The following is a 27,012-nucleotide window of genomic DNA, read 5'->3' on the forward strand; positions in this document are numbered from 1 at the left end:
CCTCGGTGCAGAGACTCCTCCCCCTGGCCGGCAGCGTTCCGTCTGCCCCGCCCACCGCCACAGGAGCCAGCCCTATTCCTGCGCTCGCTGGTGCTGGTGGCAGCGGCCTGCATGCATGATAGCCCCACCTACGTGAGGAGCCCCCACTCCCTGTGAGGGGACCAGCCCCCCTCTCACAGCGGAGGAAGCTGAAGCACAGAGTGCAAGTGACGGTGACCTGCCCAGGAGCACGTCCAGCAAAACAGGAGAAGCGCTGGGGTAGCAGCAGGCAGGAGGAGTGCATACTCCAGCCTGGTTGCAGAGGGGTAGGTGGACTTCTGTCTCCGCTGCTGGGGTCATGACTTCACATCCCTGTGCTTCAGCCACAGGACTGTTCCATGTATAGTGCCAGTCCTGAAGCATCCAAAGAACGGGAGAGAAGGTTATAGCTATGATCTTTTGTAAAGACAAAGATTTTCCAACAAGACGTTGTTAGCTCTTTTCAGTGCAGTTTTCTAAGGCCTCAATCCTGCAAAACAACAACTACTAAACAGAGGGCTTACTACTTCCAGTATTAAGTGTTGTGCAAGATTAGATCTTAATTTTGCAGGGAACCAGTATACTAGCAAGGAGCATGCCATATAATTAAATTTTCACTTGGAAATATGAACACAGTGCATAACAAAGTCTAAATAGCAACAACAGGTGAAGGTGCAGTGACATTTTAAAAATAGCTTCACTAGTTAGGTTTCAGAGTAGCAGCTGTGTTAGTCTGTATTCGCTGTAGCTCACAAACGCTTATGCTCAAATAAATGCGTTAGTCTCTAAGGTGCCACAAGTACTGATTTTCTTAACTAGTTAGTGATATTAGAAAAGCACTTTTAAACAGAGTGCCAAATGAAATAAGTATTAATTACTTTTTAGGACTATATGCACAGAATCAACCCCCTGAAGTATCCAGTGTTACCAGCTAGAATGAAAACAACAAGGAATCTTTGTGGCACCTTAGAGACTAGTAAATTTATTTCGGCATAAGCTTTCATGGGCTAGAACCCACTTAATCAGATGCATGGAGTGGAAAATACAGTAGCAGGTAAATATATATATATAGTACATGAAAAGATGGGAGTTGCCTTACCAAGTGGGGGGTTGGTCTAATGAGACAATAAGGGAGGAAAAATCACTTTTGTAGTGGTAACGAGGGTGACCCATTTGAAACAGTTGACAAGAAGGTGTAACTGTAGGGGGAAAACTACCACTCTGAAACCTATCTAGAATGATAATTTTTAACATTTATAGAACATACAGTAGGACTCCTTTTTCAAAACACTGTTCAAACATTAACTAATGAATTATCAGAGTACATGTTAAGTAAGTACACATTGTTATCCATATTTTACAAATGGAGAAACTGAACAATCAAGGCCATAAATTCTGTCTCAAAGTTCTCAGTATAGTTTGACAATTTACTTTCATGCAGGCTCCTGTGTGCACAGCTCTTTGTCGGATCAGAGCCTAAATTACTTGGCCCAGGACCTATGGCAAGTATGTGACAGACATAGGGTTTAGAACTCAGGAAAACTGCCTTCTTAGCCTTAGTTCATAACACTAAACTACACTGCCTTCTGAAACTTAGACTTAGATAAACTGTTACTTGCAGAGAAAAATCTAGGCATTGAAGTGTAGCAAATTTAGATTGAATCACTTTTAGTTTATATATTCATAGTATAATTTGTACTGATAATGATTAAAAAGCAGAAGCTTTAATTAAATCTTGACTTTCTATAAAGCTTTTCCCTATGAAAGTTATAATTTACAGACCAAAAGTAGAACACTTCTACAAACATCCATGTAGAAGTAATTTTACAGACATGAATTCTCTCATTAACTTCAAACTACTCATGTGCATAAATTTAAAGTGTCTGCAAAATCTGGGGTATTAGTCAATGTTTAAGGGACACTTAATTTGCATTTTTGATTAATTTAAACATATTCAGTGTTCTTATAGTATGTCCTGATAGTTTTTAAAAAAATCCTTTAGAACATATGAATATAGAGGTTTTCCTGTTCCTTTCTTTATATTTATCAGAAGGAAGCTTTGGTTGAGCATGAGACTCAGGATGCCAAACATCCTCAGGCTCACTCTTTATTCCCTCTTCTTTCTCTTTGTGCTGCTTGTTCTGTTTCAGCTGTCGTGTGACTGTTCTTGATGAGCACCCCTTGCAAAGCCCAGAGGAGGGAAAGCACCATTAACAAAGCAGTCTGTTATTACTAAGTAATCACAAATGTGTTAAGGAGTTATTTTGCAATTTATTTAAAATTATTGCATATTATTCACATTTTGAGGACAAAGTTCGAAATATGGTATGGGAACACAAAGTCACACAAAACATACACCGCAGCTTATTGAAAACCCAACAATTGGATCAACTGATTTGGCTGCCAGCCACAAATGATAACAGTATAGAAGATAACCAGCAATTTGTGCTGAAGACAGCATCACAGAGAAGTTGGGAGTGTGTCTGCATTACATTCATGCAGGTAATGTATTCGCATTCCACATTTTTGCAGGTATTTTCCTAATATTTTCTTTTTCAGTGATCTGCAAATCCCTGTCAGAACTCAGAGGAAATCTTTTCCCTAGCGTTTAAAAAAAAATACATTTCCCTCAATCTTATGACCTCTGCCTCCCTTTTCTTCCCTTTGTCCAAATTTGTCATTCGGTGCAAAAGCAGCCTTTGTAGATTGTATGGTTTTTAATTGCTCAAGTTATTAGAGAACACAAAAGTATTGAAAAGGGACATCAGGCAAAGGATTCAAATTTTTCAATAAACTTATTGCATATAATATAGCTGTGCTGTTGTAGTTCTGTAGCACAGATGTTTCCTACATCAGTGGAAGGAGGTTTTCATTCCTCCTTTTTTAGTGGTGGTAGCTAGCTCAATGGAAGATCTAGCCATGTCTGCACCAAGAAGTTAGGTCAACCTAACTGCTGTACAGAGCATGAAATTTTTCACTGCCCTGAAAGATGTACTTAGAATCTAGTCTTAGATCAATCTAATTTTTAAGCAGAGACCAGGCCTTAGAGGTGTTACAGGCAGTAAGATCTCTGTAAGCACTTGGGGTTGTCCTTTGTTTGCTTTTGAAACCATGGATGAAAGATGACAGGTAACAGATTAGAATTGATCAAACAGAAATCTAGCTACTGATTCTGAAGGCCAGGAAGCTCTTTGCCTCAACATTCAAACACGTTTTCTATTTGGTCTTCTGTGCAGATCTTACTGTTTGAAACAACCTCCATCTTTCTGCCTCTCACTCTTTTCTAATTTCAACTAGGATCATCTTTTTCTTCCCTTGCCTACCCTTTTATAATTTATCTCCTGCTGCCATTATTTAACTCTAATAACCTAAAGCCTCTTGGGAATTTACAATGGGTATGACAGAAGCTACCCAAACTATCTGCAATTTATTACAGGACTGAGGCCTCCAGTTGCAATGTACTGAACAGGGATAGAACAAAAACAAAGTCTCAGCTGGGAGGGAGCAAATCCTAGGTGTTACACCACCTAGCACAAGGGGATCCGGGTCCATGACTAAGGCGCCTAGGCGCTACAGAAATATAAATAAAAACACTCTTCAAAACACCCCTCTATGCCAGAGCTCTAATTCCACTGGTTGCACTACGGCCCAGATGCTGGCCTAGGAGCCGGCCGCGGCGGCTCAAGGAGGCTGCCGGGCGCCTGCGCACTAGGAAGGGGACCATGCTGGGATCAAAAAGGCGGAATCCTCGAGCTCCGCACGAGCGCGGGAGCGAACGAGGACTGCGTGTGTCCAGCGCGTGCTGCTCCCCCGCTGCCGCTGGCCTCGCCCTTCCGTGCGTTACTGCGCAGGCGCCACCCCCGGGCCCCCACAGCGGAGGGGAGGTGTCCCCTGTACGTCACTAGTCAGCGCGCTTTGGGGTGTGACGTCCACGCCCCGCGTCGGCTACTCGGTCAACCGCGGCTGCGGGGGGCGCACGTGGGCGGCGCCCGCATGGAGCCGGCGGCGGCCGGGGGTCGCGGCCCGGGGCTGGCGCTATGCGGAGCCCTGATGGCTGCCAGCGGCGGGAGCCGCTTCCTGGCTGCTCGCTACCAGGAGCCCAGGTCAGTGCGGGCCGCGGGGGCCGGGCGCTGCCCGGGGACGGGGGGAGGCGGCGGCGGCCGCCGCCGCCGGGTGGATGCTGAGCGCGGCTCGCCGTCCGGCAGCGCGAGAGCCCGACCCGGGCAAGGCTTGTCCCCTCCCCGTGGGGTGGGGGGCGCGTGGAACGAGACGCGGCCTCCCGCTGCGCGTGTGCATGGCGGGCTGGGGAGCCTGCGGGGCGACGTGTCCGGTCTTTAAACCCCACCCCGACCAATGAGATGTCTGCGTAAGGGCCTCCCCCTCTTCCCTGGGAGTTCAGGAGCAGCAGCCCTGCCCCCTTGGCTCCAGGTGGCCTTTCAGTCCCTTTAAAGCTAGCTGAGGGCCAATTCCCGGCCCGAGTGCAGATGAACGTAACTTTATTAACTGTGTGACTTTATTTGACTACCCTGTATGTTGCTTATTCTTACACCTTGCTAATTCTGAATATATCTGGGCATTGTTTAAAGGGATACTTGCTGACGTTACAGTAGCAGCTGCGTTAGTCTGTATCGTTAAAGAGGCTCCAGCCACTTGAAACTTAATCACTTTAAAAAGTTGGTTTCAGAGTAGCAGCCGTGTTAGTCTGTAGTCGCAAAAAGAAAAGGAGGACTTGTGGCACCTTAGAGACTAACCAATTTATTTGAGCGTGAGCTTTCGTGAGCTACAGCTCACTTTATCGGTTATCAAAAGTTGGTTATCAGTACGGTCAGGTGTTAAAGTATCCTCTGACTCTGCTATTATTTTTGGTAGTTTTAGATCACACTGCATCTTAAATGTTGTTCTGCTGTTACTATGAGAGAGAGACTCCTACAACAGGGGAAATGGTGAAACTGATTATACACATGCTTCTCAGAGTAGCAGCCCTGTTAGTCTGTATTCGCAAAAAGAAAAGGAGTACTTGTGGCATTTTAGAGATTAACAAATTGTTAGACGTAATACCTAAAATTTGAGAAATTAGGGGGAAAATACTGCTTTTTCAGTTTAAGACACCAATCCGGCAAATACTTGAGCTCAGACTTAATTGGATAGACATGAATAGTACCCACTGAAGTCAGTGAAACTGATACATGTATCAGAGTGTCAGCTGTGTTAGTCTGTATCAGCAAAAAGAAAAGAAGTACTTGTGGCACCTTAGAGACGAACACATTTCTTTGTTGTCATGCTCAAGGTACATCCCTAATCCTGCAAATACATACACTGCATGTATCACGAAAGCTTATGCTCAAAGAAATGTGTTCGTCTCTAAGGTGCCACAAGTACTACTTTTACTTTTGCGGATACAGACTAACATGGCTGCTACTCTGATACATGTATATAATTAGTTTCACTGACTTCAGTGGGTACTATTCATGTCTATCCAATTAAGTCTGAGCTCAAGTATTTGCCGGATTGGTATCTAAAACTGAAAAAGCAGTATTTTCCCTCTAATTTCTCAAATTTTAGGTATTACTTCTAACTATGAAAGGTTAAAAATTCCTACTTACCTCTTTTTTAAAGTTGAAGGCATTTCTTTTAAAAGGCCCAAAATAAAATCTTGATAGGATTTAAACATGTTCTGAATAAGTATTATCCATGCAACATTGTTACAATAACTACACCACTGGATTACCCAGCAACACTAGAGCCAGCATGCTTAGTTTGTTTGTGTGCTTATTGCACCATCCTTCAGTAGAAGGATCTTCTCCCAAGGGCTACGCAGATAGCATAGCAAGATAAGGTAAACAAGCATGCACATGCTGGACAATGCAAGGCCTTGATTTCTCAATCTCCAGTCACAGGAGTATATGGATATTTGTTACACAAATTATTCATGTACAAAGAATAACATTTTAATCTTACCAGTCTTTATGATTCCTGGCAGCTTGTACAGAATGAGGTTATGCTTGTCACATTGATTTCTGGAATCACAGTAAATGCCAAAACAGAGATTCAAGAGCAGATGGCAAATACAATTGAGAGACTAGTAGAAGTGTAAAATTCAGTTTTTCACAGGAAAAAAAATCGCAGTTGCTTTCGTATCGACTAATGGCTTCTGGTTGGTTTGCATGTGGGATATGAGATGCCAGACTTCAACAACTGATGAGTAATCTGGGGATGCCTTTGAGGTGCCAGGGGATGTTGGCAGCGGAGGCAAGGAGACCTAATAAAGTAAAATACTATGGTGCATTACAAATGAATCGGCACCCTTCATGGGAAAACAGTGATTCTTTTTTTGTTAACCCTTTTATTTCCAGTGTTGATCTCTTCATGTATGACTGCATCACTGCAGGCAAGAAGTCTCAAGAAGACAGAGGGTGAGAGATTTTGTATAAACTCTTTACTACCTTTTCAGAGGGTGGATCACTTCCTCTGATGATGTGGTGTCAAGTAGAATAAAGTGAATAAATTAGGAATGCCTAGTGATGTGAGATGACTGGCTTAATTTCTAGTTGTGTGTCATCTGTTTTGTTAACTTATGTATTTTGAGTCTTACTCTTGCTTAGAGTGGGTATGATGGTGAAAGATTGTTTAGAAGGAACATGGGCAACTTAATCAGTGCTTCTATGTGATTTTATCTAAACCGGGGATCAGCAGCGTTTGGCATGCGTCCCGTCAGGGAAATCTGCTGGCGGGCTGGGACGGTTTGATTACCTGTAGCATCTGCAGGTTTGGCCGATCGCAGCTCCCACTGGCCGCACTTTGCCGTTCCGGGCCAATGGGGGCTGCAGGAAGTGGTGTGGGCCAAGGGATGTGCGTGCCAAAGGTTGCTGACCCCTGATTTAAACTTACAAGAATTGAAAAGAAATTAGGGTGGGTGAGAAATCTATCTTTTGGTTGTACTTGGAGCATTGGACAGTACTTTACCTATAGTCAGTTCTGATGTTTCCCCTGCTTAGATTTTGATCCAACATCAAGGTCTGCCAGCACAGACCTCAGCACACATGTAAGCAGATATTGATGCAGGACTGGACCCACAGTCTGTTTCCTCTTGTTGGTTTCAGTCTTTTCCACGGAAACAGGAGAGAGAAACTTTCAAAATAGGAAAACCTGATTATAAAGCTACAAAAACGTAGGTAGCTATTTAAGTGCAGGTACAGTACTTCAAAGTCCTATTTTAATATTAGATTTCTGGTTGACTATACCCCTCTAGATATTGTTTTAATTATTTTCTTTTGAATACATGGAATTTAGATCTAACTTTCTAGATTTAGTTTAGGTATTAGGGCAGTCAAGCAATTAAAAAAAATTAATCGTGATTAATCATGTGATTAATCGCGCTGTTAAACAATAATAGAATACCATTTATTTAAGTATTTTTGGATGTTTTCTACATTTTCAAATATATTGATTTTAATTACAACACAGAATACAGAATGTACAGTGCTCACTTTATATTTTTATTAAAAATATTTGCACTGTAAAGAAAACAAAAGAAACAGTATTTTCCAGTTCCCCCATTACAAGTACTGTAGTGCACTCTCTTTATCATGAAAGTGCAACTTACAAATGTAGATTTTTGTTGTTGTTGTTATATAACTGCACTGAAAAACAAGAGTGCAAAACTTTAGAGCCTACAAGTTTACTCAGTCCTACTTCTTGTTCAGCTAATAGCTAAGACAAACACGTTTGTCTACATTTTGGGGGATATAATGCTGCCTGCTTCTTATTTACAGTGTCACCTGAAAGTGAGAACAGGCGTTCGCATGGCACTGTCATAGCCGGCATTGCACAATATTTCCATGCCAGATATGCTAAAGATTTGTATGTCCTGTTATGCTTCAACCACCATTCCAGAGGACATGCGTCCATGCTGATGACAGGTTCTGCTCAATAACTATTCAAAACAGTGTGAACCAATGCATGTTCATTTTCATCATCTGAATCAGATGCCAATGGTAGAAGACTGATTTTCTTTTTTGGTGGTTCGGGTTCTGTAGTTTCTGCATCGGAGTATTGCTCTTTTAAGACTTCTGAAAGCATTCTCCACATCTTGTCCCTCTCAAATTTTGGAAGGCACTTCAGATTCTTAAACCCTGGGTCCAGTGCTGTAGCTATTTTTAGAAATCTCACATTGGTACCTTCTTTGTGTTTTGTCACATCTGCAGTGAAAGTGTTCTTAAATCGAACAACATGTGCTGGGTCATCATCCGAGACCGCTATAATATGAAACATGGCAGAAAGTGGGTAAAACAGAGCAGGAGGTATATACAATTCACCCCAAGGAGTTCAGTAACAAATTTAATTAACTCATTATTTTTTTAATGAGCGTCATCAGCATGGAAGCTGGAATGGTGGCTGAAGCATGAAGGGGCATATGAATCATTTTGTAGCCAGCATTGCAAGGTATTTACGTGCCAGATATGCTAAAGTGCTATGCGAATGCTTGTTCTCACTTTCAGGTGACACTGTAAATAAGAAGCAGGCAGTATTATCTCCCGTAAATGTAAACAAACTCGTTTGTCTTAGCAGTTGGCTGAACAAGAAGTAGGACTGAGTGGACTTGAAAGCTCTAAAGTTTTACCTTGTTTTGTTTTTCAGTGCAGTTATGTAACAGAAAAAAAAATCTACATTTGTAAGTTGCACTTTCGTGATAAAGAGATTGCACTACAGTACTTGTATTAGGTGAATTGAAAAAGATTATTTCTTTTGGTTTTTTACAGTGCAAATACTTGTATTCAAAAAGAAATATAAAGTGAGCACTGTATATTTTGAATTCTGTGTTGGAATTGAAGCCAATATATTTGAAAATGTAGAAAAACATTCAAAATATTGAATACATTTCAATTTGGATTCTGTTGTTTAACTGCGATTAAAACTGCGATTAGTCGCGATTAACGCTGTTGGCATTTTGATGACAAGTTTCTCTTTTAAGTAAATGTTTAAAGCTGTCTGTTCATGAATAAACTATCTTCTGCTTTCTGTATTTTAGACAGGATGGACAGCCAGGAGTTAAAGCAAGTGATGATATTCTTGCTTTTGCCTTCTCCTCATCAGGAGGCTATTTTGCTTTGACTGATGACAACAAACGTCTGGTTCTTTTTCGTACTAAGCCTTGCTGGGAATGCCTGAGTGTCAGGTAAGGAAGCAGAATATTGAGTGTCTGTGTATTATAAATTGGAATGACTGCTGATATTTACAGTTTTAAAATGGCAGGATTTGGAGCACAGCTGTTTGTTACTACTGGCTTCTCCTTCTTTCCTCTAACTTGCTTGAGTGAATTTAATGCTGGTGGAACTGAGGGGCCAATGTTAAGAGGTTAAGCTGGAAATGGTGTCTGTACTCTATAAGCTTCCCTCTAAAAGTTTTCAGTTTTCCTCCATTTTCTTCCTTTTTTTTTCTGCAAAAGCCCATTAAAATGTGTACACCTCACTAGCTTTGGGAAGGCAAGCTTTTGGCCAAGGATACAAGAAAAAAAATCTCTTCACTTGTTACAAAAAGTATCTTTTGGATATTTAAAAACTGAGCCCCTCTCTGCTCTGTGTGAACACTAAACCTTAAAGAACCACACACTTATTAACCTGAGCACTACTCCAGCTACCGACGTAATCCAAGATAGGTTTGCGGGAAAGAGGCTGTTAGGGAGCTTCTGGAGGCTGTTCTAAAAATCTGTCCTTATGTACAAGTTATGCATTGCATGCCTTCTCTTCTCTAACCCCCTCCTTTTGAAAGAAGTACAATCTCTTGCTGTCCACTAGAGGTCCTCCTGTAATAAATCTTTCTCTGCTGATTGTGATAGTTTTCAATATGAAGACACAGTAGGACTTTTCAAAAGCAAAGTCTTGGCAAATGAAGTTTCCACTTACATTGATCTCTGAAGAATACTAGATTCTTATCCCATCTACAGAGCAGAATGGAACTGTATTATTGGATTCCCCCTTCAGTTCTACCTGTGGTGATGATGGACCTTTAGTGTTTTGCCCAGTGTCATATAGGAAGTCTGTAGCAGATCTAGAAATAGAAAGGAACTCCCATTATAGTGCTTTAACCTCAAGCTCATCCTTCTTTTCTTGTGATTAGGGTTATATGCACCCTAATAAATTAAAGTAACATCAGCTTGCAACAAAAAACAACCTTATAAAGCATTGAAGTAGTTTCAAGTATTACATCTGCCCTCGAGTCCCCTGCTATTGAGTCGACCTTGAGTCCACCCCGAAACCTTCTGACAACCACATTTTCCCATTTTAAAAATGTTTGTTCTCTCTTGCTGCGTTGGAGACCTACACAAAGAAAAGGAGAAATGGAATAATTGCATGGTGCAGTCATGTACACAGGTAAATAAACAATGCTCTAATCTCTTTTGGTCAGTCTTATAAAAAGTAAATGTACACATTAAAAATTGAGAAGTGATAAGTTGATGAGCTCCTGCATCACTTTCTGATCAGTACTTTTTCACTGTGGAAAACCATGGTCACAGATATCTAATTAGCATCTCAGGGTATGTCTACACTGCGATTTAAAAAACCCGCAGCTGGCCTGTGCCAGCCGACTTAGGCTCATGGGGCTCGAGCTAAGGGGCTGTTTATATTTTGGTATAAACATTTGGGCTCCAGCTGCAGCCTGAGCTGTGGGACCCTCACACCTCGCAGGGTCCTAGACTTGGGGCGCCAGCCTGAGCCCGAACCTCTACACTGCAATTACACAGCCCCTTAGCCTAAGCTCTCTGAGCCCGAGTCAGCTGGCATGGGCCAGCCATGGATTTTTAATTGTAGTGTAAATATACCTTCAGAATGTGTGACTTTGTTGCTGGCACATAATTCTGCAGTTTTAGATCACGTTTTACTGCACGAAATTTGACAGGACTGTGTGCCCCTGCTTTGGAGCTGGCTGAAACCAGAACCCTGCAGCTCCAGCCCTATGACTTCCACTGGGGGCTGCAGCCGGGGCTGTGCGCCCCAGCTCCGTGGCATCCTAGGCTTGGCGAGGACTGCAGCTGGGGCCGCATGCCTCAGCCCCACAGCGCCCCTCATCTGGTGGGGGCTGCAGCAGGGGGCCACACACCCCTCACCTAGTGGGAACTGCAGAATGGGGCCACACACCCCTTGCCTGGTGGGGGTTGCACATCCCTGTCCTGCAACTGCAGGGGAGCAGGGGCTGTGTGTGGCCATGGCAAGCAGCATCCTCCCTTTCCCCCCACCCCCACTCCATTCCTCCCCCTACCTAGCCCTGCCCCCTGGTTATTTTTAGTAAAGTAATGGACAGGTCATGGGCTCCGTGAATTTTTGTTTATTGCCTATGACCTGTTTGTGACTTTTACTAAAAATAACCATGATAAAATCTTAACCTTAATCATAATCACAAACTATTGATCCTGTATTGGCTTAAGTGGCTATCAGCTGTTGCAAGGGAAACTCTGAACTTAAATCCTGGTGACTAAGTGTACTACAAGTGCATAGCTGAGCCCTTGTCTTATTTCTTGCAAATCTCCATAAGAACCTCATAAGGTGCAAAAGGATGAGGGAGTCTGCTATGGGTAAGGTTCATCTGAGTCTGCTCCCTTCTGTGCACCTTAAGAGCTGCAAAGCTGGGGATGATGCAAATTTATCTAGCTATGATGTTCCTAAGACTCACATCAGAGGGGCTTCGTCTTGCAGTAAGATGCATGAGACAGGGTGTTCTGGTGGTGGCTAGCCAAATAGCACCAGTACCTGGAATTTACACGTTATTGACAAGATACTGAAAATCAGAAGAGCTTCCAAGTCTCCCTCCCCATAGTTTTTATGCACGTTTTGTTCGTGTGTTTTTTATTTTATATTAGGCAAGTCTATCCAATTTTATTTGGAAAATAAGAACGGCCATACTGGATCAGACCAATGGTCCATCTAACCCAGTAACCTGTCTTCCAACAGTAGCCAATGCTAGTTGCTTCAAAAGGAATGAACAGAACAGGGCAATCCTCAAGTGATCCATCCCCTGTTGTCCAGTCCCAGCTTCTGGCAGTCAGAGGTTTAGGGATACCTAGAGCATTGAGGTTGCCTCCCTGACCATCTTGGCTAACAAGTTCCACAGGTTGATTGTGTGAAGAAGTACTTCCTTTTTGTTTGTTTTTTAAACCTGCTACCTGTTAATTTCATTGGTTCCTCTATTATGTGAAGGGATAAATAAATGAAGCTTCCTTATTCACTTTCTTCATATCATTCATGGTTTGGTAGACATCCATCATATCCCTCCTTGGTCGTCTTTTCTCCAGGTTGAATAGTCCCAGCCCTTTTAATCTCTCCGCATATGGAACAGCTTCCATACCCTTAATCATTTTTGTTGCCCTTCTCTGTATCTTTTTCCATTTATAATATATCTCTTTTTGAGATGGGGTGACTAGAACTGCAGGCAATATTCAAGCTGTGAGCATACCATGGATTTATATAGTGGCACTTTGAAAGTTACTCTCTTGTTATCTATTCCTTTCCTTTTGGTTCCTAAGATTCTGCCTTTTTTGACTGCCGCTGCACAGTGAGCAGATGTTTTTGGAGAACTACCCCAATGACTCTACAATCTCTTTCTTGAGTGGTAACAGCTAATTTAGACCCCATCATTTTGTATGTATAGTTAGGATTATGTTTTCCAATATGCATTACTTTGCATTTATCAATATTGAATTTCATTTACCATTTTGTTGCTCAGTCACCCAGTTTTGTGAGATGCCTTTGGAGAACATTAAGCCTGCATAGTTAAACAAGGAAGTCAGGAAATGCCAAAATTAGGTTTACACATACAACGTTCAGTATGCCCCTTCATACACGTGCGTTACAATAGTCATACATGGTCATTCCAATTCACTAAATGCCCCAATAACAATTATGTGGGTGAAACCAAAGTATCGCTATTCTCTCAAATGAAATCTCAAAGAAAAATAATAAAAGATGAACACACCATTTCACCTGTAGGCGAACACATCACAAAACGATCATTCTGTATTTGACCTCTCCGTTCTCATCCTCAAAGGAAACCTGCACAACACTTTCAAAAGACGAGCCTGAGAGCTTAATAACTTTAGTAGACACTAACAATTATGGTCTTAGTAAAGACATTGGATTTATGGTTTATTACAACAAACTGTAACCCACTAATCCTCCTTTTTTTTTGGTCCTATGACTGCAGAGGTGTTAACAGGCCACTTCAGCTTGATGTTCTCTTACAATATGTGTTAACTACTTACTGTAAACAATCTGTTCCACTATTCTATTTAGCTGTGACACCGAGACCTTTTCCAGACATGAAGAAGATAGCTCAAAAGCTTGTCTCTTTCACCAACAGAAGTTGGTCCAAAAAATATGACCTCATCCACCTTATGTCTCTGATCATACTGAATGTGGTTGCAATATCTGTCACAGTATCTGTGGGGACTATATCATATTAAATTAATGAATGTTCTGTGTATCACTAGGCAAAGAATTGTATTCAACTCCACATGGGAGGGTTTCCACAGCTCTTTCTGGAACTAAAAACAGCAAGTGGGCGGGTGGGGGGAGGCATAGTAGTATAGAAAGGAGTGTTAACTGCCGTCCCTTGGACGGTAAACAGCTGCAGAGAAGTGTCTCCCTCTGGGGTGGTTTGCATATATTGCTTCAAACAGGTATCAGAGTCCCAAGGGGAAAAGTGTTTTTTATATAAAAGGCTGAGTTTAAACAGACTCAGAGGACTTCTTTTTGACTCAAATGACCTTTGGTCCAAAGGGTGACCCAACCTGCTGGAGTGTTAGACTGGAACCTACTGGGGTCTCCATAGGGCTGATGGGTGATCTCAGGTAAGTTTTTAGTATGTATGTAGGTGTTTTGTAGTATGCATGTAGTAGTAGTGTGGTCACTGCTGGCTTATGCTGGTCGTAGCCTTTGGAGAGAAAGCAAAGCACAGGGGCTGACCTGAGAGCTTGTCTGTAGTGAAGTTGCTACTATGCCAATAGGAGAGCTCCTCCCGTTAACGTAGTTAATCCACCGCCACGAGAGGCAGTAATTGTGTCAGTGGGAGAAGCCATCTACACAGGGGGTTAAGTTGGTAGAACTACGGCACTCAAAGGTGTGGATTTTTCACACCTCTGCTTGACGTAATTCTACCAATATAGGTCTGTAGTGTAGACCTGGCCTCACTGAGACCTGCTTGCTGGGTAGAATTGCAGTGAACAGCAACCTAAAGCTCTGATCTGGAAAAAGGAGGGACATGGGTTTCTGCTCAGAGAGGTAAAGACTAGAGGCCTGAGACTTGGGGGGACATTTCTGGAACGGACCAGTGGTTAAAGATGCTGTTATCTTGAAACTGTGATGTTGGTGGTAGTGTGTGAGATCTATGGCAGTGTGAACTGGTGAGTGCCAACTGCAGTGAAAGCAAATGCTGTAGGAAAGGAATAGTGAAAAGAGAGAAGAAAATGAGTTGTGAACAGCTGAAGAATGCTCAGATGCTGATCTTGTGTGCACAGCAGGGATGGACTTTTTCTGATCAGAAGAAATCTGAGTTGGTGGCCATGCTGCACTCTTATGACTCAAGAGGAAGAGGTACCTGCCCCAAACAGGGACCGAAAGGCCATGTCAAAATTTCTGAATATCTCTAATCATGACCATTTTTTTTTCTTTCAGATCTGTTGTTAGAAGATGCACGTCTCTGATTATTACATCTGCAGAGGATAAGATTCTGGTTGCAGACAAGTCTGGTGATGTTTATTCTTATTCAATAACAGAACCACAAAAAGCAGGAAAGGTTGAGCTTGGGCACTTGTCCCTGCTCTTGGATGTGGTATGTATGTTTATTAACTGGGTTTTCTCGCAACCTGTTTCTTTTCCCTTAAAGAAGTTTTAGCATTATGTTATTCATATGCCAAGTTCATGACTTTCAAAAAAACCTCATTTCTTTGTGTAAGCTAGACTGAAAAACAGCACCTTTTTCCCCTCTGAGTTCTTATCAGAACACAAACGCAAGAGGCAGGGAGAACAGTTTGCAGAGAGAATGCAGTGAGTAGATCTTCCGTTAGTGTAATTTTTAAGAGCTCTTGTTTTTATTATGGAATCATAGAACTTAGATGCAATTCACTTAGGAGGTTTTCCAGTCTAGCCTGTCAATGTGGCACTGCAATATTTTAGTGCTTAGTCCATTTTTAAATGCAACAAGGCTTCCTTTGTGTGCCTTCTGGAGGTTATTGGCTTTGATAAACTCAACAATATTCCTGCCTTCGGCTACTGCTTCTTTACTACTTATCAAAAAGGCTTGGGGCTTGCATTCTAAATGTAAATTGTGGCTTTCTGCTTGCACGATACGTTCAAAATCATGAAACTAGTGTATTTGGATTTATTGCTTAATCATTAGTTATAAAGCAGCACATCCAGAGACATCCTGAGCTGTCTGTGCTGTGTGCTTATTTTATGCCAGGCGCTGAGTCCTGATGACCAGTATATCCTAACTGCGGACAGAGATGAGAAGATTCGAGTCAGTTTGACTAGAGCGCCACATAACATCGTATCTTTCTGTCTGGGGCACAGAGAGTAAGTTTGTGGAGCTGTCCACTGTATTTAAGGGCTGGCTAGAGGAGAGGGGTTTCTGTTTGGAGCAATAGCTAGATTCTGGATTAAAGAAACTCCCCACGCTGTAGTGTTTTAGTCCAGGGTACAGTTATAACTTAGTTTGTGGCAAGGACCATCTTTTTGTTGTGTGTTTGTGCAGCACCTAGCACGATGGGGTCCTGGTCCATGACTAGGGCTCCTAAGGAGCTACAGCAATAAGTATAATAACTGAATCAATATACAAGACAGAACATGGGGGGAGCTCACTGTAGGGAGAAGAGGATATAAACAGGGTTTAAAGCAAGAGAGGGGGAAGCACAAAGCACAAGAGATTACAAGAGGGGAAGCACAAAGTAAAAGAGATTACAGGGAGCACATCTCCCTCTCCCCTGTTTAAAAGCAAAGGGAGAGTGCTCATTCCTTTCCCTGATCTCCTCATTGAGTGTTGAGGTTAGGGACATGGGTACCTGAAGAGGAGAGAGCAGCAGAAAAAAGTGGTGCTTGGATGGAGAGATTTTAGGGCTCCAATCCTTGCTATCTATTGGTGTCACAACAGTAGCATTAGATAGGGGACTTCCAATTAGGGCACTTTCTCTTCCCTTATCACCTTCTTTAGCTTACAGGAAGATTTGTGCTCCCTGCCCCAGCATCCCCTCTCCAGTCAGGAGGGAAGATAAATATCTGAATAGATTTTTATGGAAAACCTTCTGATATGCAGGAAATTGCAGTGGTATTTCAAAGCTTTCTGCAGAACATACTGCCTTCCCATTTAGATTTGTTTTGACATTAACATATGTTCTCCATCATGGTCAATAGAGGTTCTCCATTATTCTGGCCTTCGTAGGCATAGTACAGTGAGCACCAGAGAAACGCCCCTGCATAGCATTGCACTGTCGTGTGCAACACACAAACTTCTGCTTGTCTGGCTCTGGTGCTACTTACACACATATTTTCAGATGTTTTTCTTCACTTGTTCCCATTCACATGCAATGAGGTATCAACGCACATCATCAGGAACAGGAGTTAAAGGAGAGTTAGGAGAGCGGTGCTCTATTGGATATGCTGCAGTCACCTTAGCCCAGTCTAATTTAACTACAGTGGAGTCGCATCCTACGCGGATTTAACTTATGCGAATTCAACTATACGTGCTCGGCAAAAAAGAAAAAGAGAGAGAGAAAGACAAATAACAATTTAAGTAGTGCAGGCTGAGCGGGGCCGGCAGCAGGTATCCCAGCCTGGCAGCGGGGTGAGCGGCTCAGCCCACTTGCCAGTCTGGGGTTCCGTCCGCTGGCTCCTGCCACTGGGGTCCCAGCCGCTGGCCCCGCTTAGCCCGTTGCTGGCTGAGTGAATGGAACCCCAGGCCGGCAGCGGGCTCAGTGCGGCTGGCAGCCGGGACCCCAGGCCGGCAGCGAGCTGAGAGGCTCAGCCCGCTGCCAGTCTGGGGTTCATAGATAGATTCATAAATATTAAGGTCAGAAGGGACCATTATGATCATCCAGTCTGACCTCCTGCACAATGCAGGCCACAGAATCTCACCCATCCACTCCTGCAATAAACCTCTCACCTATGTCTGAGCTATTGAAGTCATCAAATCATGGTTTAAAGACTTCAAGGAGCAGAGAATCCTGTTGGAAGTGACCCGTGCCCCATGCTACAGAGGAAGGCAAAAAACCTCCAGGGCCTCTTCCAATCTTCCCTGGAGGAAAATTCCTTCCTGACCCCAAATACGGCAATCAGTTGAACCCTGAGCATATGGGCAAGATTCACTAGCCAGATACCCAGGGAAGAATTCTCTGTAGTAACTCAGATCCCACCCCATCTAACATCCCATCACAGGCCATTGGGCCTATTTACCATGAATATTTAAAGATCAATTAATTGCCAAAATCATGTTATCACCATCATCCCATCTCCTCCATAAACTTATCGAGTTTAATCTTAAAGCCAGATAGGTCTTTTGCCCCCACTGCTTCCCTTGGAAGGCTATTCCAAAACTTCACTCCTCTGATGGTTAGAAACTTTCGTCTAATTTCAAGTCTAAACTTCCCGATGACCAGTTTATATCCATTTGTTCTTGTGTCCACATTGGTACTGAACTTAAATAATTCCATCCCCTGGCTCCTGGCAGCCGGGATCCTGGCCGCCGGCCCCGCTCAGCCCGCTGCCGGCCTGGGGTTCTGTTCACCCAGGCTGGCAGGAGGCTGAGCGGGGCTGGCGGCCGGGACCCTGACTGGCAAGGGGCCGGTGGCCGGGACCTCAGACCAGCAGCAGGCTGAGCGGGGCTGGCGGCTGGGACCCCAGACTGGCAGCGGGCTGCGTGGCTCAGCCCGCTGTCAGTCTGGGGTTCTGTCCGCTGGCTCCTGGCAGCTGGGATCCTGGCCACCGGCCCCTCTCAGCCCACTGCCAGTCTGGGGTTCTGTCTGCCGGCTCCTGCCACTGGGGTCCCAGCCACCGGCCCTGCTCAGCCCGCTGCTGGCTGAGTGAACGGAACCCCAGGCCAGCAGTGGGCTCAGCGCAGCTGGTGGCCGGTCTGGGGTTCCGTCTGCTGGCTCCTGGCAGCTGCGATCCTGGCTGCTGGCCCTGCTCAGCCCACTGCCGGCCTGGGGTTCTGCTCACCCAGGCCGGCAGGGGGCTGAGCGGGGCCAGAGGCCGGGACCCGCAGCATGCCATTAAAAATCGGCTCATGTGCCACCTTTGGTACACATGCTGTAGGTTGCCAACCCCTATTCTAGTGTATACTGTACTTTATGGGTGATTTAAGGGATTTTCAAGGGATATTTTGACTATACGCAATTTTCATCTTATATGCTGACCTTAGAACCTAACGCCCGCGTAAGATGTGACTCCACTGTACTGAAAAGTTTTAATAAAGTGCTAACAATACAGTTAAATAAGATATTTAAATATCTTATTAATACTAATGTTAATTAATATCACATTTGACTGTCGGGAATTTATCCGCATAGATTTTAGACATTTCTTTGGAAGCTGCATAATTTTTAAATTAATGTCAAAGATCTTAAATAGCCTTTGAACTCAAGGCTTTTGTTGTGTATTTACATTGTTGTGTTTGATCTCTGCTTATTGTATTAACAGTTGTATCTTTAATGAACATAAGAGTTTTGATCAAAAAAGACATTGCCTGTAAGTGGGGGCTAGTGTGCCTGGACAAACAACTCCATTAACAATTCCACAATAGAAAGGCACTTAATACAATTGGCGCACACACTTCTAAAAATTCATTATTTAAATATGATAATGAATCAGATGGGGATTCAGTGCTTTTCTCACTTGAGTTCTCCTGTTTTTGAATGGTGTGTATTTTTATTTAAATTTATTTTTGTAATTGAAATTGCAGCATTATGCCTCCATGCACCTGCAGTTACTGCTTTGTAACTAGCAAAATTCACTTGATATTTTAATTGACTTTAAATTGTTTATTTTCAGAAGCGAGAATTCCCTCTTTAAAAACAAAAAACAAAAGCAAAACTCACACTATGTTTTAACCTGTGCAGTGCATTGACGGCAGCGTTTTACGTTAGTGCATATGACCCCTGGGTTAGTGAGGAACTCTGGAAGCTCTTTGTGGATTCATAAGGACCCTAAGGGGTATCCTGGTGGAAGTTGCAGTATTATAAGCTCCTTAATGTTACTGGGATTCCTAACTGGATGCAGCTAATCCTAGAAAGGACAGTGGGGAAATAGTTAAATGGATTGGTTGCCCTAAAATTGAGTAGATGGTGCCTTGGATGGTCCCCAGCTGCTATGAGGGAACCCTCATGCGCTGATGCTCTGACTTCACTAATTAAAAACAAAATCTATATTGATGTATGTGGGGTTTTTTAATTTTGTTTATAATTGATCCATGAGCATGATATAAATCTATTTGTAAATCTAATTCTGTGTGCATATTCTGATCTAAATGACTAAAAACATATTCACACAAGCAGCACTGTCTTCCCCAGTTAAAAGGGGATCAATAGAATTCCTAGAATTCAATAAAGTAAGCACTTCTTGTATTATGTGGAATATTTTTCCAGGAATATTAGTGATATGATGAATATACTATCTCTGTCTGCCAGTTAGTCTGAGGGGGAAAAGCTACCTTTTTTTCCTGTAACTTACGTCTTTCTATTGCCTTCTTAAAATATACATAATGGATGACAGTGTAACCTTAAAATATGCTTACTATTATATAGGTACTCTGTTTACACTGACACGACACATAAATGTTGAACTCTTAACATTTTTCCCTTTAGGTTTGTAAGCAGAATATTTGTAATACCAAACTATCCAGATCTTATGCTATCAGCTTCTGGGGTATGTATTCTGGTCCTTTGAAAAAAATGAGAGTCTTATGAGTCAGACTTCAGTTGTCTGCTTGTTTTGCAAGGATTTGGTTTCTGTAGAGGTGGAAGACTTGCATTCAGTTCCACTCCCACCAAGATTCTACTCTGGGTTTGATCTTTCTATTGTTAGTAAGATAGCGGTGATATGATCTCCGTTTACAGTAATGCCAATTGCTTATTAGGGAAAACATACTTAGTTCTTAGTCCCCAGACAAGAACTGAAATTGACATTTCTAATGATGGAAGCACTTTCACCATAACAGTTTTTTAATTAAAAGCGGAACTCCACTAACTCATAGAAATGTCAGGAATGCTCTGCAAGTTACTGAATGCTGTGAACAGTGTAGTGACCTAAAATGTATTGAAATACTCATCTCGGTGTAGTACTGAGGTTTGGGATGGAGGAAATATTGGCCTATCTGAATTTGGTTGTAATTATGGTTAGCTGTCTCCATATTAGCTGGCCCTATATCCTACTCTGAGTAGGAATCGCATTCAAAGATGAGCACTGAGCGTTCTGAAGTGCTAAATGACAGTATCTAGAAGGTCCAATGGAACATGTTAAGCCTACTTTTAGTTTAAATTTAATCTTAATGTATAGTCACATGCATTTTAAATATTGTTAATTTTCAATATTACTACCCTTTTTCTTGTTGCCATTGGTCTCCACTTTTAGTGTGACTCACCTTTGTTTCCTATCCACTTCTTTCTTTTTTTCTTTCTGTCTTTCACTTCTGAGGTTTTATTCTTCATAGAGATTTAAAAAAAAAGCTGTACTGTACTTTTGTGTTCAGCTTCTGTGCACTCAAGGTTTCTCTGTTCCAAGGCTTCTTTCTGTGAGGTTGTAGCATCATCTTAATCTGTGCATTCTTCTTGCTTTTCACATCATTTCTAGTTCTTTGGGATGGTGAAATCACACAGTCCTCACCAATTCTTCAGGATTAACTCTTGCTTGAGAGTACTGACAAATTAATTATCAAGGGTCTATTCAACAATTTAGGTAGATTAAACATTGGGTGGACCAGCCAGCCATGATAGTTAATGTCCCTCTAACAATTAATAAGCATTAAAATCCCGGATATTTTTAGATGAACTAACGTGTTTGAAGTCTTAATCAAACTTCTCCTCCTTGCAAGACTTTCTGAATTGTAAGTCATGTGGTTGTAGAAAGAGCAAGAGTTGTTTTTATCAGTAGCACCACATGACAACTCCAGACCCAGAAAGAATGAACAATTGGAGGTGATTCCAGTCCTCTGAGAGGGGAAACTATATTCTCTATTAATGTGTATGCAGCTCAAACCTCACTAATGGAATTGCACAAGGGGGGAGAATACACTCTAGAACTGAAGTCTGTAATGTTGTGGTAACTGTGATATCTTTTTATTTGATTTCTTCCTATTGCATGCCCACAGGTTCTGTATTTTGTTCCCACGCAGATCTCTCTGAGCAATTTCCGTGTTAGCCCCTGGCTTTATTTCGTTCATAGGGAGGCAACTTCAGTGATATTTCCCAGAACAGAGTTTAATCTCAAAGATAACTAAGTTCATTGAGGGCTTTCTTCGTCACTACATTTATAATCCAAAGGATTCGGGTACTGTACGAGGGTGGGTGAGGGAAAGAGCAACCTAAGAGGAGTGTCATTAAGATGGTGAGTGCGTAGCACACTTACTGTTGTGCTATTTACGAGATGCTCAAAATCCACTCATCCAGCAACCCAATTTCCACTACAAAGAAAAATAACTTTTTGGTATGATTGAATAACTTAGAATTGAGCTGAATTATGTTTTCATTAAAATGCCTTCATCTGCAATTTGAGAACATTTAACTAGTTTCTTTGAGGGTTTAGAATCTCATGCATGAAGTATCTCGAGGAGAAGTATGATTTAGCTAGCTTCTGAAGACCATGACTGGCTTCTCTGTGCCAGTGATTTGTGTTAATCAACCCGTCCATTTGAATTTATTCAGGATTGTACTCTGAGACTTTGGGAATACAAAAGTGGGAAAGAAGTGCACTGCTGTCATCTAAACAGTTTGAATAAGACTGAGGCAACCAACAATGACAAGGTATGGGTATGTGATGAGTTGTGTGTGCTCCTGCTTTCATTGTGCTCCTGAATCCCATGGCTTAAAAACATGTTCTGTTACTGTTTAGTATTATAACCAGCTCTTCTTTATGGTGGTGGGTGGGAGATCCTGTTTAAGTTGTAGAAACCACAGTTCATAAAGAGTGGGATTTAGGAACATAAATCTCACTAGAACTAAACAGAATTTGTGCTCCTAAGTCATTAAAGGGCTTGTCCACACAGCAATTTAGTGTGCAGCAAGCCGGGTTGTAAATCTGCTGCACTCTAGTTTGCTGTGCACTAGCTGTCTGTGTGGATCTTGCTACTGTACACTAAAAGTTCTATAGTGTGCTTTGACCTGCAAACATGGTAGGTCAAAGCGCACTATGAAACTTTCAATGGATGGTAGTAGGGTCCTTGCAGCCAGTTAGTGCACTGCAAGCAAGAACATCTGCTTTCTGGGCACTAAATTGCCATGTGGACAAGCTCTTAGGCACTTCTGAAAATGCCACCCTCTGCTTTCTGCAGTTATCCCAAAACTTGTGTTTGAAATTAAGACAAAACTTTCAATTTGTCTGTGGTATACAAAACTTGCCCTTAAACCTAAAATTGTTAAGCAGATAGTGAAACTGAAAGTCTAACATGAAGCGACTTTGAAACTAGTAAAATTATAGCTTTAACATCCCTGGAAGTTACATTTGAGCAGAAAGTTTCAAAATGTTTGTAACAAATTACCAGGAGAGGAATTACCTTACTGAATTGAAACGCTGAAGTATATTTTAATTTGTACTGAAAACTCTTGGATCTGGTGGTATCCATTCTTGCCTCCACATATGATTTGTTCCATACTAGCAGCTGGAACAACAGAGTATTGTCCTTGCCATCTGCAGTGAATCTGAGCCAGCTACCACTTAGCCTGTTCAGTCATCCATGTGTTGCGTATCTGTGGGAAGCCATCTTTTGCTTGGTAGGTTATTCTTTTTGTTGTTTTTTTATGTGACTGTGTAGCTCAAGGGTCGGCAACCTTTCAGAAGCGGTGTGCCTAGTCTTCATTTATTTACTCTAATTTAAAGGTTTTGCGTGTTGGTAATACATGTTAACGTCTTTAGATGGTCTTTCTATAAGTCTACAATATATAACTAAACTATTGTTGTATGTAAAGTAAATAAGAATTTTTAAATGTTTAAGAATTAAATTAAAATGCAGAGTCCCCCGGACCGGTGGGCAGGACCCGGGCAGTGTGAGTGCCACTGAAAAATCAGCTCACATGCCGTAGGCTGCCTACCTCTGGTCTAGCTATTCTGTCTTTCATTGAAACAACAAGGCTTGATCTTCTTCCATATGAGTCAGATAGGTGACACTTTTCCCTGTGTTAGTCAGTTAGTGTCCCAGTCTAGTGTTAGACATGGGTTTCTAGATAGTGACTGTCGGATAAAACTTGAGGGTTTTGCCACTTGTGGCCGATTACTCCTAAGGCACTCTTACCCCAGTGTCCAGGCTAGAATCCAAGTGAAGTATTCCATTCTGCATTGTTAATAGTCCCCTATAGTTTCAGTTGGAGAAGGTATTCTTCACCCTCTCCCTACAGCTGAGTGCTAGGCTCTCTTTAAAGGGTTTGCCATTTTCTAAGTGGTCTGTGTATGACCTCATCCTACAGGCCTGCATGTACAGTCCCATCTACTTAACTGGGAGCTGAGCAGGTGGAAGGACTGTAGGATGAGGCCAAAACCTGTCAAGAGCTTTGGGATCTTTATTTGAAAAGTGCTCTCTAAATGTTGTGAAAAGGTTATTTAGCAAGTTCTTCTGTGTCAGAGGAATAGCGTGCAAGTCCTTCTCAAATCCATAGGTAAGCCCCTTCAAGCTGGTCCTCTGTATCATAGAATCTAGTGCTCTGAACCTAGAATTTGCTTTTAATTGCATCCAGAGTCTCGTTGCAGACAAACCTTAGAAAGCTCTTTTCCTCCCTCCACAGAAAGGAACTAGCAGTTTGATGTTTTTAAACTGTCATGAAATATTAATGAAAGGAACCCTTGGAGACAGTTTTTGGACTAATGCATCCTCCTGCAGACTGGTATAATTATTTACTCAGTTTGAAGGAACAGTAACACTGTTTCAGAACTATATATACACAAGTCCCACAGTAGTGTGGGCATGGACTTCTAAGGTTATCTAGTCCAAGTGTTCACCTGATCTGATCCATTTGTCTAAAGGTCAAAACAGAAATTGTGCAACTCTACCCAAATACTTCTGTTGTGTTTCACAGGATCACTGCTTCTAACAGAATGTCAAAGGTTAATTTTAAGGTGATGGCTGGCTGAAGTAAAAGGAGCGACACCTGTTTACCATGAATTGTTTCATTAGAATTATCTTTTTACTAAGTATAGTGGTCCCATGGGCTTGCCTAACCAAAAAAGAAAATGTTGTTTGAGCGCTTGCATTTTATTCCACAATTAAATAAGTTACTAGATCTCATTTCACAGCCATTAAAAAAAACCTGTCAAACTGACAATTTAAGAGTTGAACTGTGCTGCTGGGCATTTAATACCAGTGTCCCTTCTGGATCTACATACAAAGCGTACCCTGCCTATTATGTCTGTTAGCATCACTTATGCCACAAATTGTCTGATAGGAGTTGGTGCTGCAGGAGATCTAGAATACAACTTTGTTTTTCTAGAGAGCCCACTGCTGCTGTTTGTCAACAAGGGAAGCTATCATTTCTACAAAATCACAATGTAAATAGTTCTGTTTACCCAACTGTGGAGCTATTCTTAATAGCTGCAATACCTCTCTCATCAAACCCTTCACCCTCACCTTCTTCGATATCTTAAACCTTGAATTATTTAGTATCCATGTATTGTATAGAAAGACTGGATCCCATGTGTAAACATGGAATAATTGTTTCTGCAGAGCAGCAACAGACCAATCCCATCTGTTCTCAAGTGCTCTGAAATTTATTTCTCTGTTGATAGTGACCTTTAGAAAGTGTTCCCCTCATGACTAAACAGATGATTAGAGGAGGGAAGTACATGCTGCCTGGTTTTTATTTTCAGCTTAGAGATGATATTGCACAGTGCATTCTTTCTTTCTTTGTAATTAAGATATTTTATATCACTAGTGGGGTGTAGATATGGATGGAAGCCACTGTGTAACCTTCTTTCCTGCTGTTCGTGTCTCTATTTTTGTGGCTTATAAACCAAACCTACATGAATCTGGTTCTCTGGGCAAGAGGGGTTATCATCTTGCATTACACTCACTACCCAGGGTGTTGAAAAGCAATGCATCCCTTGCTTCCTCCCCAAATTACGTGTACAAACATTAGGCCCGGGACACTGCCTGCACTCCAAACAGCCAGCTCAAGAAGTAGGAACCCTGTGATTGCTCCTGAATTGAGCTCAGAGCCATAGTTAATTAGGGACTCTATGCAATGACTGACCATTCACCCAGTGTTGTGCCAGAAGAGGTGCTCAAAAACCCCTTTTAAAGTGTTGCCGGCATAGTGAAGGAAGGATTGGAATAATTCCCCTGTTCTGCTGGAGCTGAGCTATTCCCTCCCCTCTGAATAGGGAAACTATTCCTTCCAGAGATGACATCTCCAGGGCTTTTAAAAATACATAAGAGCAAGGTTTTGGCGCCCCCCCCCCCCTTTTTTTTTTTTTTTTAAACACCTTGACTGCAAAAAGTACCCCAGGCAGAATTCTTGCAGCCTTTTTAAAAATGAAACAAAACAACAACAGGTTCTTCATTACTATCCACCCTCAAATCAAACTTAATGCTGTGGTACACAGGCAGTATATTCAGTAGTTTTCAGGCAGGAAGTACAATATTTCCAGCAAAGGAATTTAACAGCTTTGTCCAGTAAAGCTACCTCCCTCCTTGGTTATTAGTGCTTCTGCTGAAATGAGCCATTTCCCCCGTCCCACTCATCTTCCTTTTTACAGCACACATCCCACTGGAAGTCAGTTTATCAAAGGGTGAAATTTGAGACCACTTTACAAAAACATTGGCTACACATCACTGCATTCACCTTTTTACACCAGACCTGGTGGCCATCATCTTCCTGTTATATGTAACCTATAAACCAGTAGGGTGGCGTTCTGGCTAAGGACACTTAAAATATGTGAATGTTTCCCCTCTAATTCACAGTCCTTAAAAGCTAAAATGATGCTGTCATCTCCTTTAGGCTGCACCTGCTTGTTTATTCGCTGGGAGTCTCTCAGTAGGCTCTGTGCTGACTTCATGTCTGGTTAAATTATTCAGATAGTTATGCTGACTATTTGTGGGGGTGGGGGGGACACGGAAGGCAAAAATGTGATATTTTGGGGGGAAAGGACTACTGTCAAGCTATTAACTTAAGCTTGACTAAATTGTGTTTTAAAATGGAGATCCCCATTAAATTCCATAGATTAAGTGCCTAAATTAAACCTAAATTTCCCCCCTAAGTGTTTAAGGTTATAATGACGTGTTTTTTTCCCTCCTGATAGAAATACGCCGTGTCGAGAATAGCCTATTGTTGTCAAGGAAATTACATTGCCATTTTATGCGACTGGTAAGAATAAAGGGGAACAGTTGCTAAAATTATAGCTATTTCAAGAAAGGGCAGGGGACAGTGAGACATCCATTGCTGGGAGTTTGACTCTCTCTAAATTTAAAGTGGCTGTCCTGTTGTGGACTCTTAAAGGATGGGTTTCATCATGGGCATGTCAGTGGATTTAGCATTGAGGATAATGAGAGCCCTTAGTATCAATTCAAACAGAGGTGGCTCGAAAGTTGCTTGGTTTAGTAAACTCTTGCAGTGTTTTATAAAGTCTTTGTATACTCTAGCTCCTCTTGAGTTCAGGACTCAGTGGAACAGCTCTCAAAGGCCAGGGTCTTTGGGTCTGAGCCCAGTCTTTACAGTGCTATAGGTCAGGAGTCAATGTAAGTCAGCAGAGATACCAGTGTAGAACAGCATTAAGAGCCACAGCTAAGGGGCTGTGCTGCCCATTGGGCCCAAGGATATGG

At 42.2% G+C, this 27,012-nt stretch overlaps 1 protein-coding gene across 3 annotated transcripts in view; it reads left to right on the top strand.

Annotated features, from left to right (window-relative positions):
• The first annotated feature begins 140 nt into the window (after positions 1–140).
• Positions 141–27,012, top strand: part of WDR4 (WDR4 tRNA N7-guanosine methyltransferase non-catalytic subunit) — a 34,038-nt gene continuing 7,166 nt past the window's right edge. The window contains exons 1-8 of one of the 3 annotated variants that reach the window (XM_084651394.1): positions 141–305; positions 6,372–6,431; positions 9,047–9,193; positions 14,682–14,838; positions 15,469–15,581; positions 19,859–19,919; positions 21,914–22,012; positions 26,493–26,557. In XM_084651394.1, coding sequence (XP_084507520.1) covers positions 6,385–6,431; positions 9,047–9,193; positions 14,682–14,838; positions 15,469–15,581; positions 19,859–19,919; positions 21,914–22,012; positions 26,493–26,557 — 689 coding nt within the window. In that variant the 5' untranslated portion in view covers positions 141–305; positions 6,372–6,384. Of the gene's footprint in view, positions 306–2,498; positions 2,521–3,951; positions 4,122–6,371; positions 6,432–9,046; positions 9,194–14,681; positions 14,839–15,468; positions 15,582–19,858; positions 19,920–21,913; positions 22,013–26,492; positions 26,558–27,012 lie in introns of those variants that run through there. The other 2 variants (XM_084651393.1, XM_084651392.1) reach the window with 2 other exon arrangements.

This window comes from Lepidochelys olivacea (genome assembly GCF_965140295.1).
Source record: "Lepidochelys olivacea isolate rLepOli2 genome assembly, chromosome: 1".
Classification (NCBI taxonomy): Eukaryota; Metazoa; Chordata; order Testudines; family Cheloniidae; genus Lepidochelys; species Lepidochelys olivacea.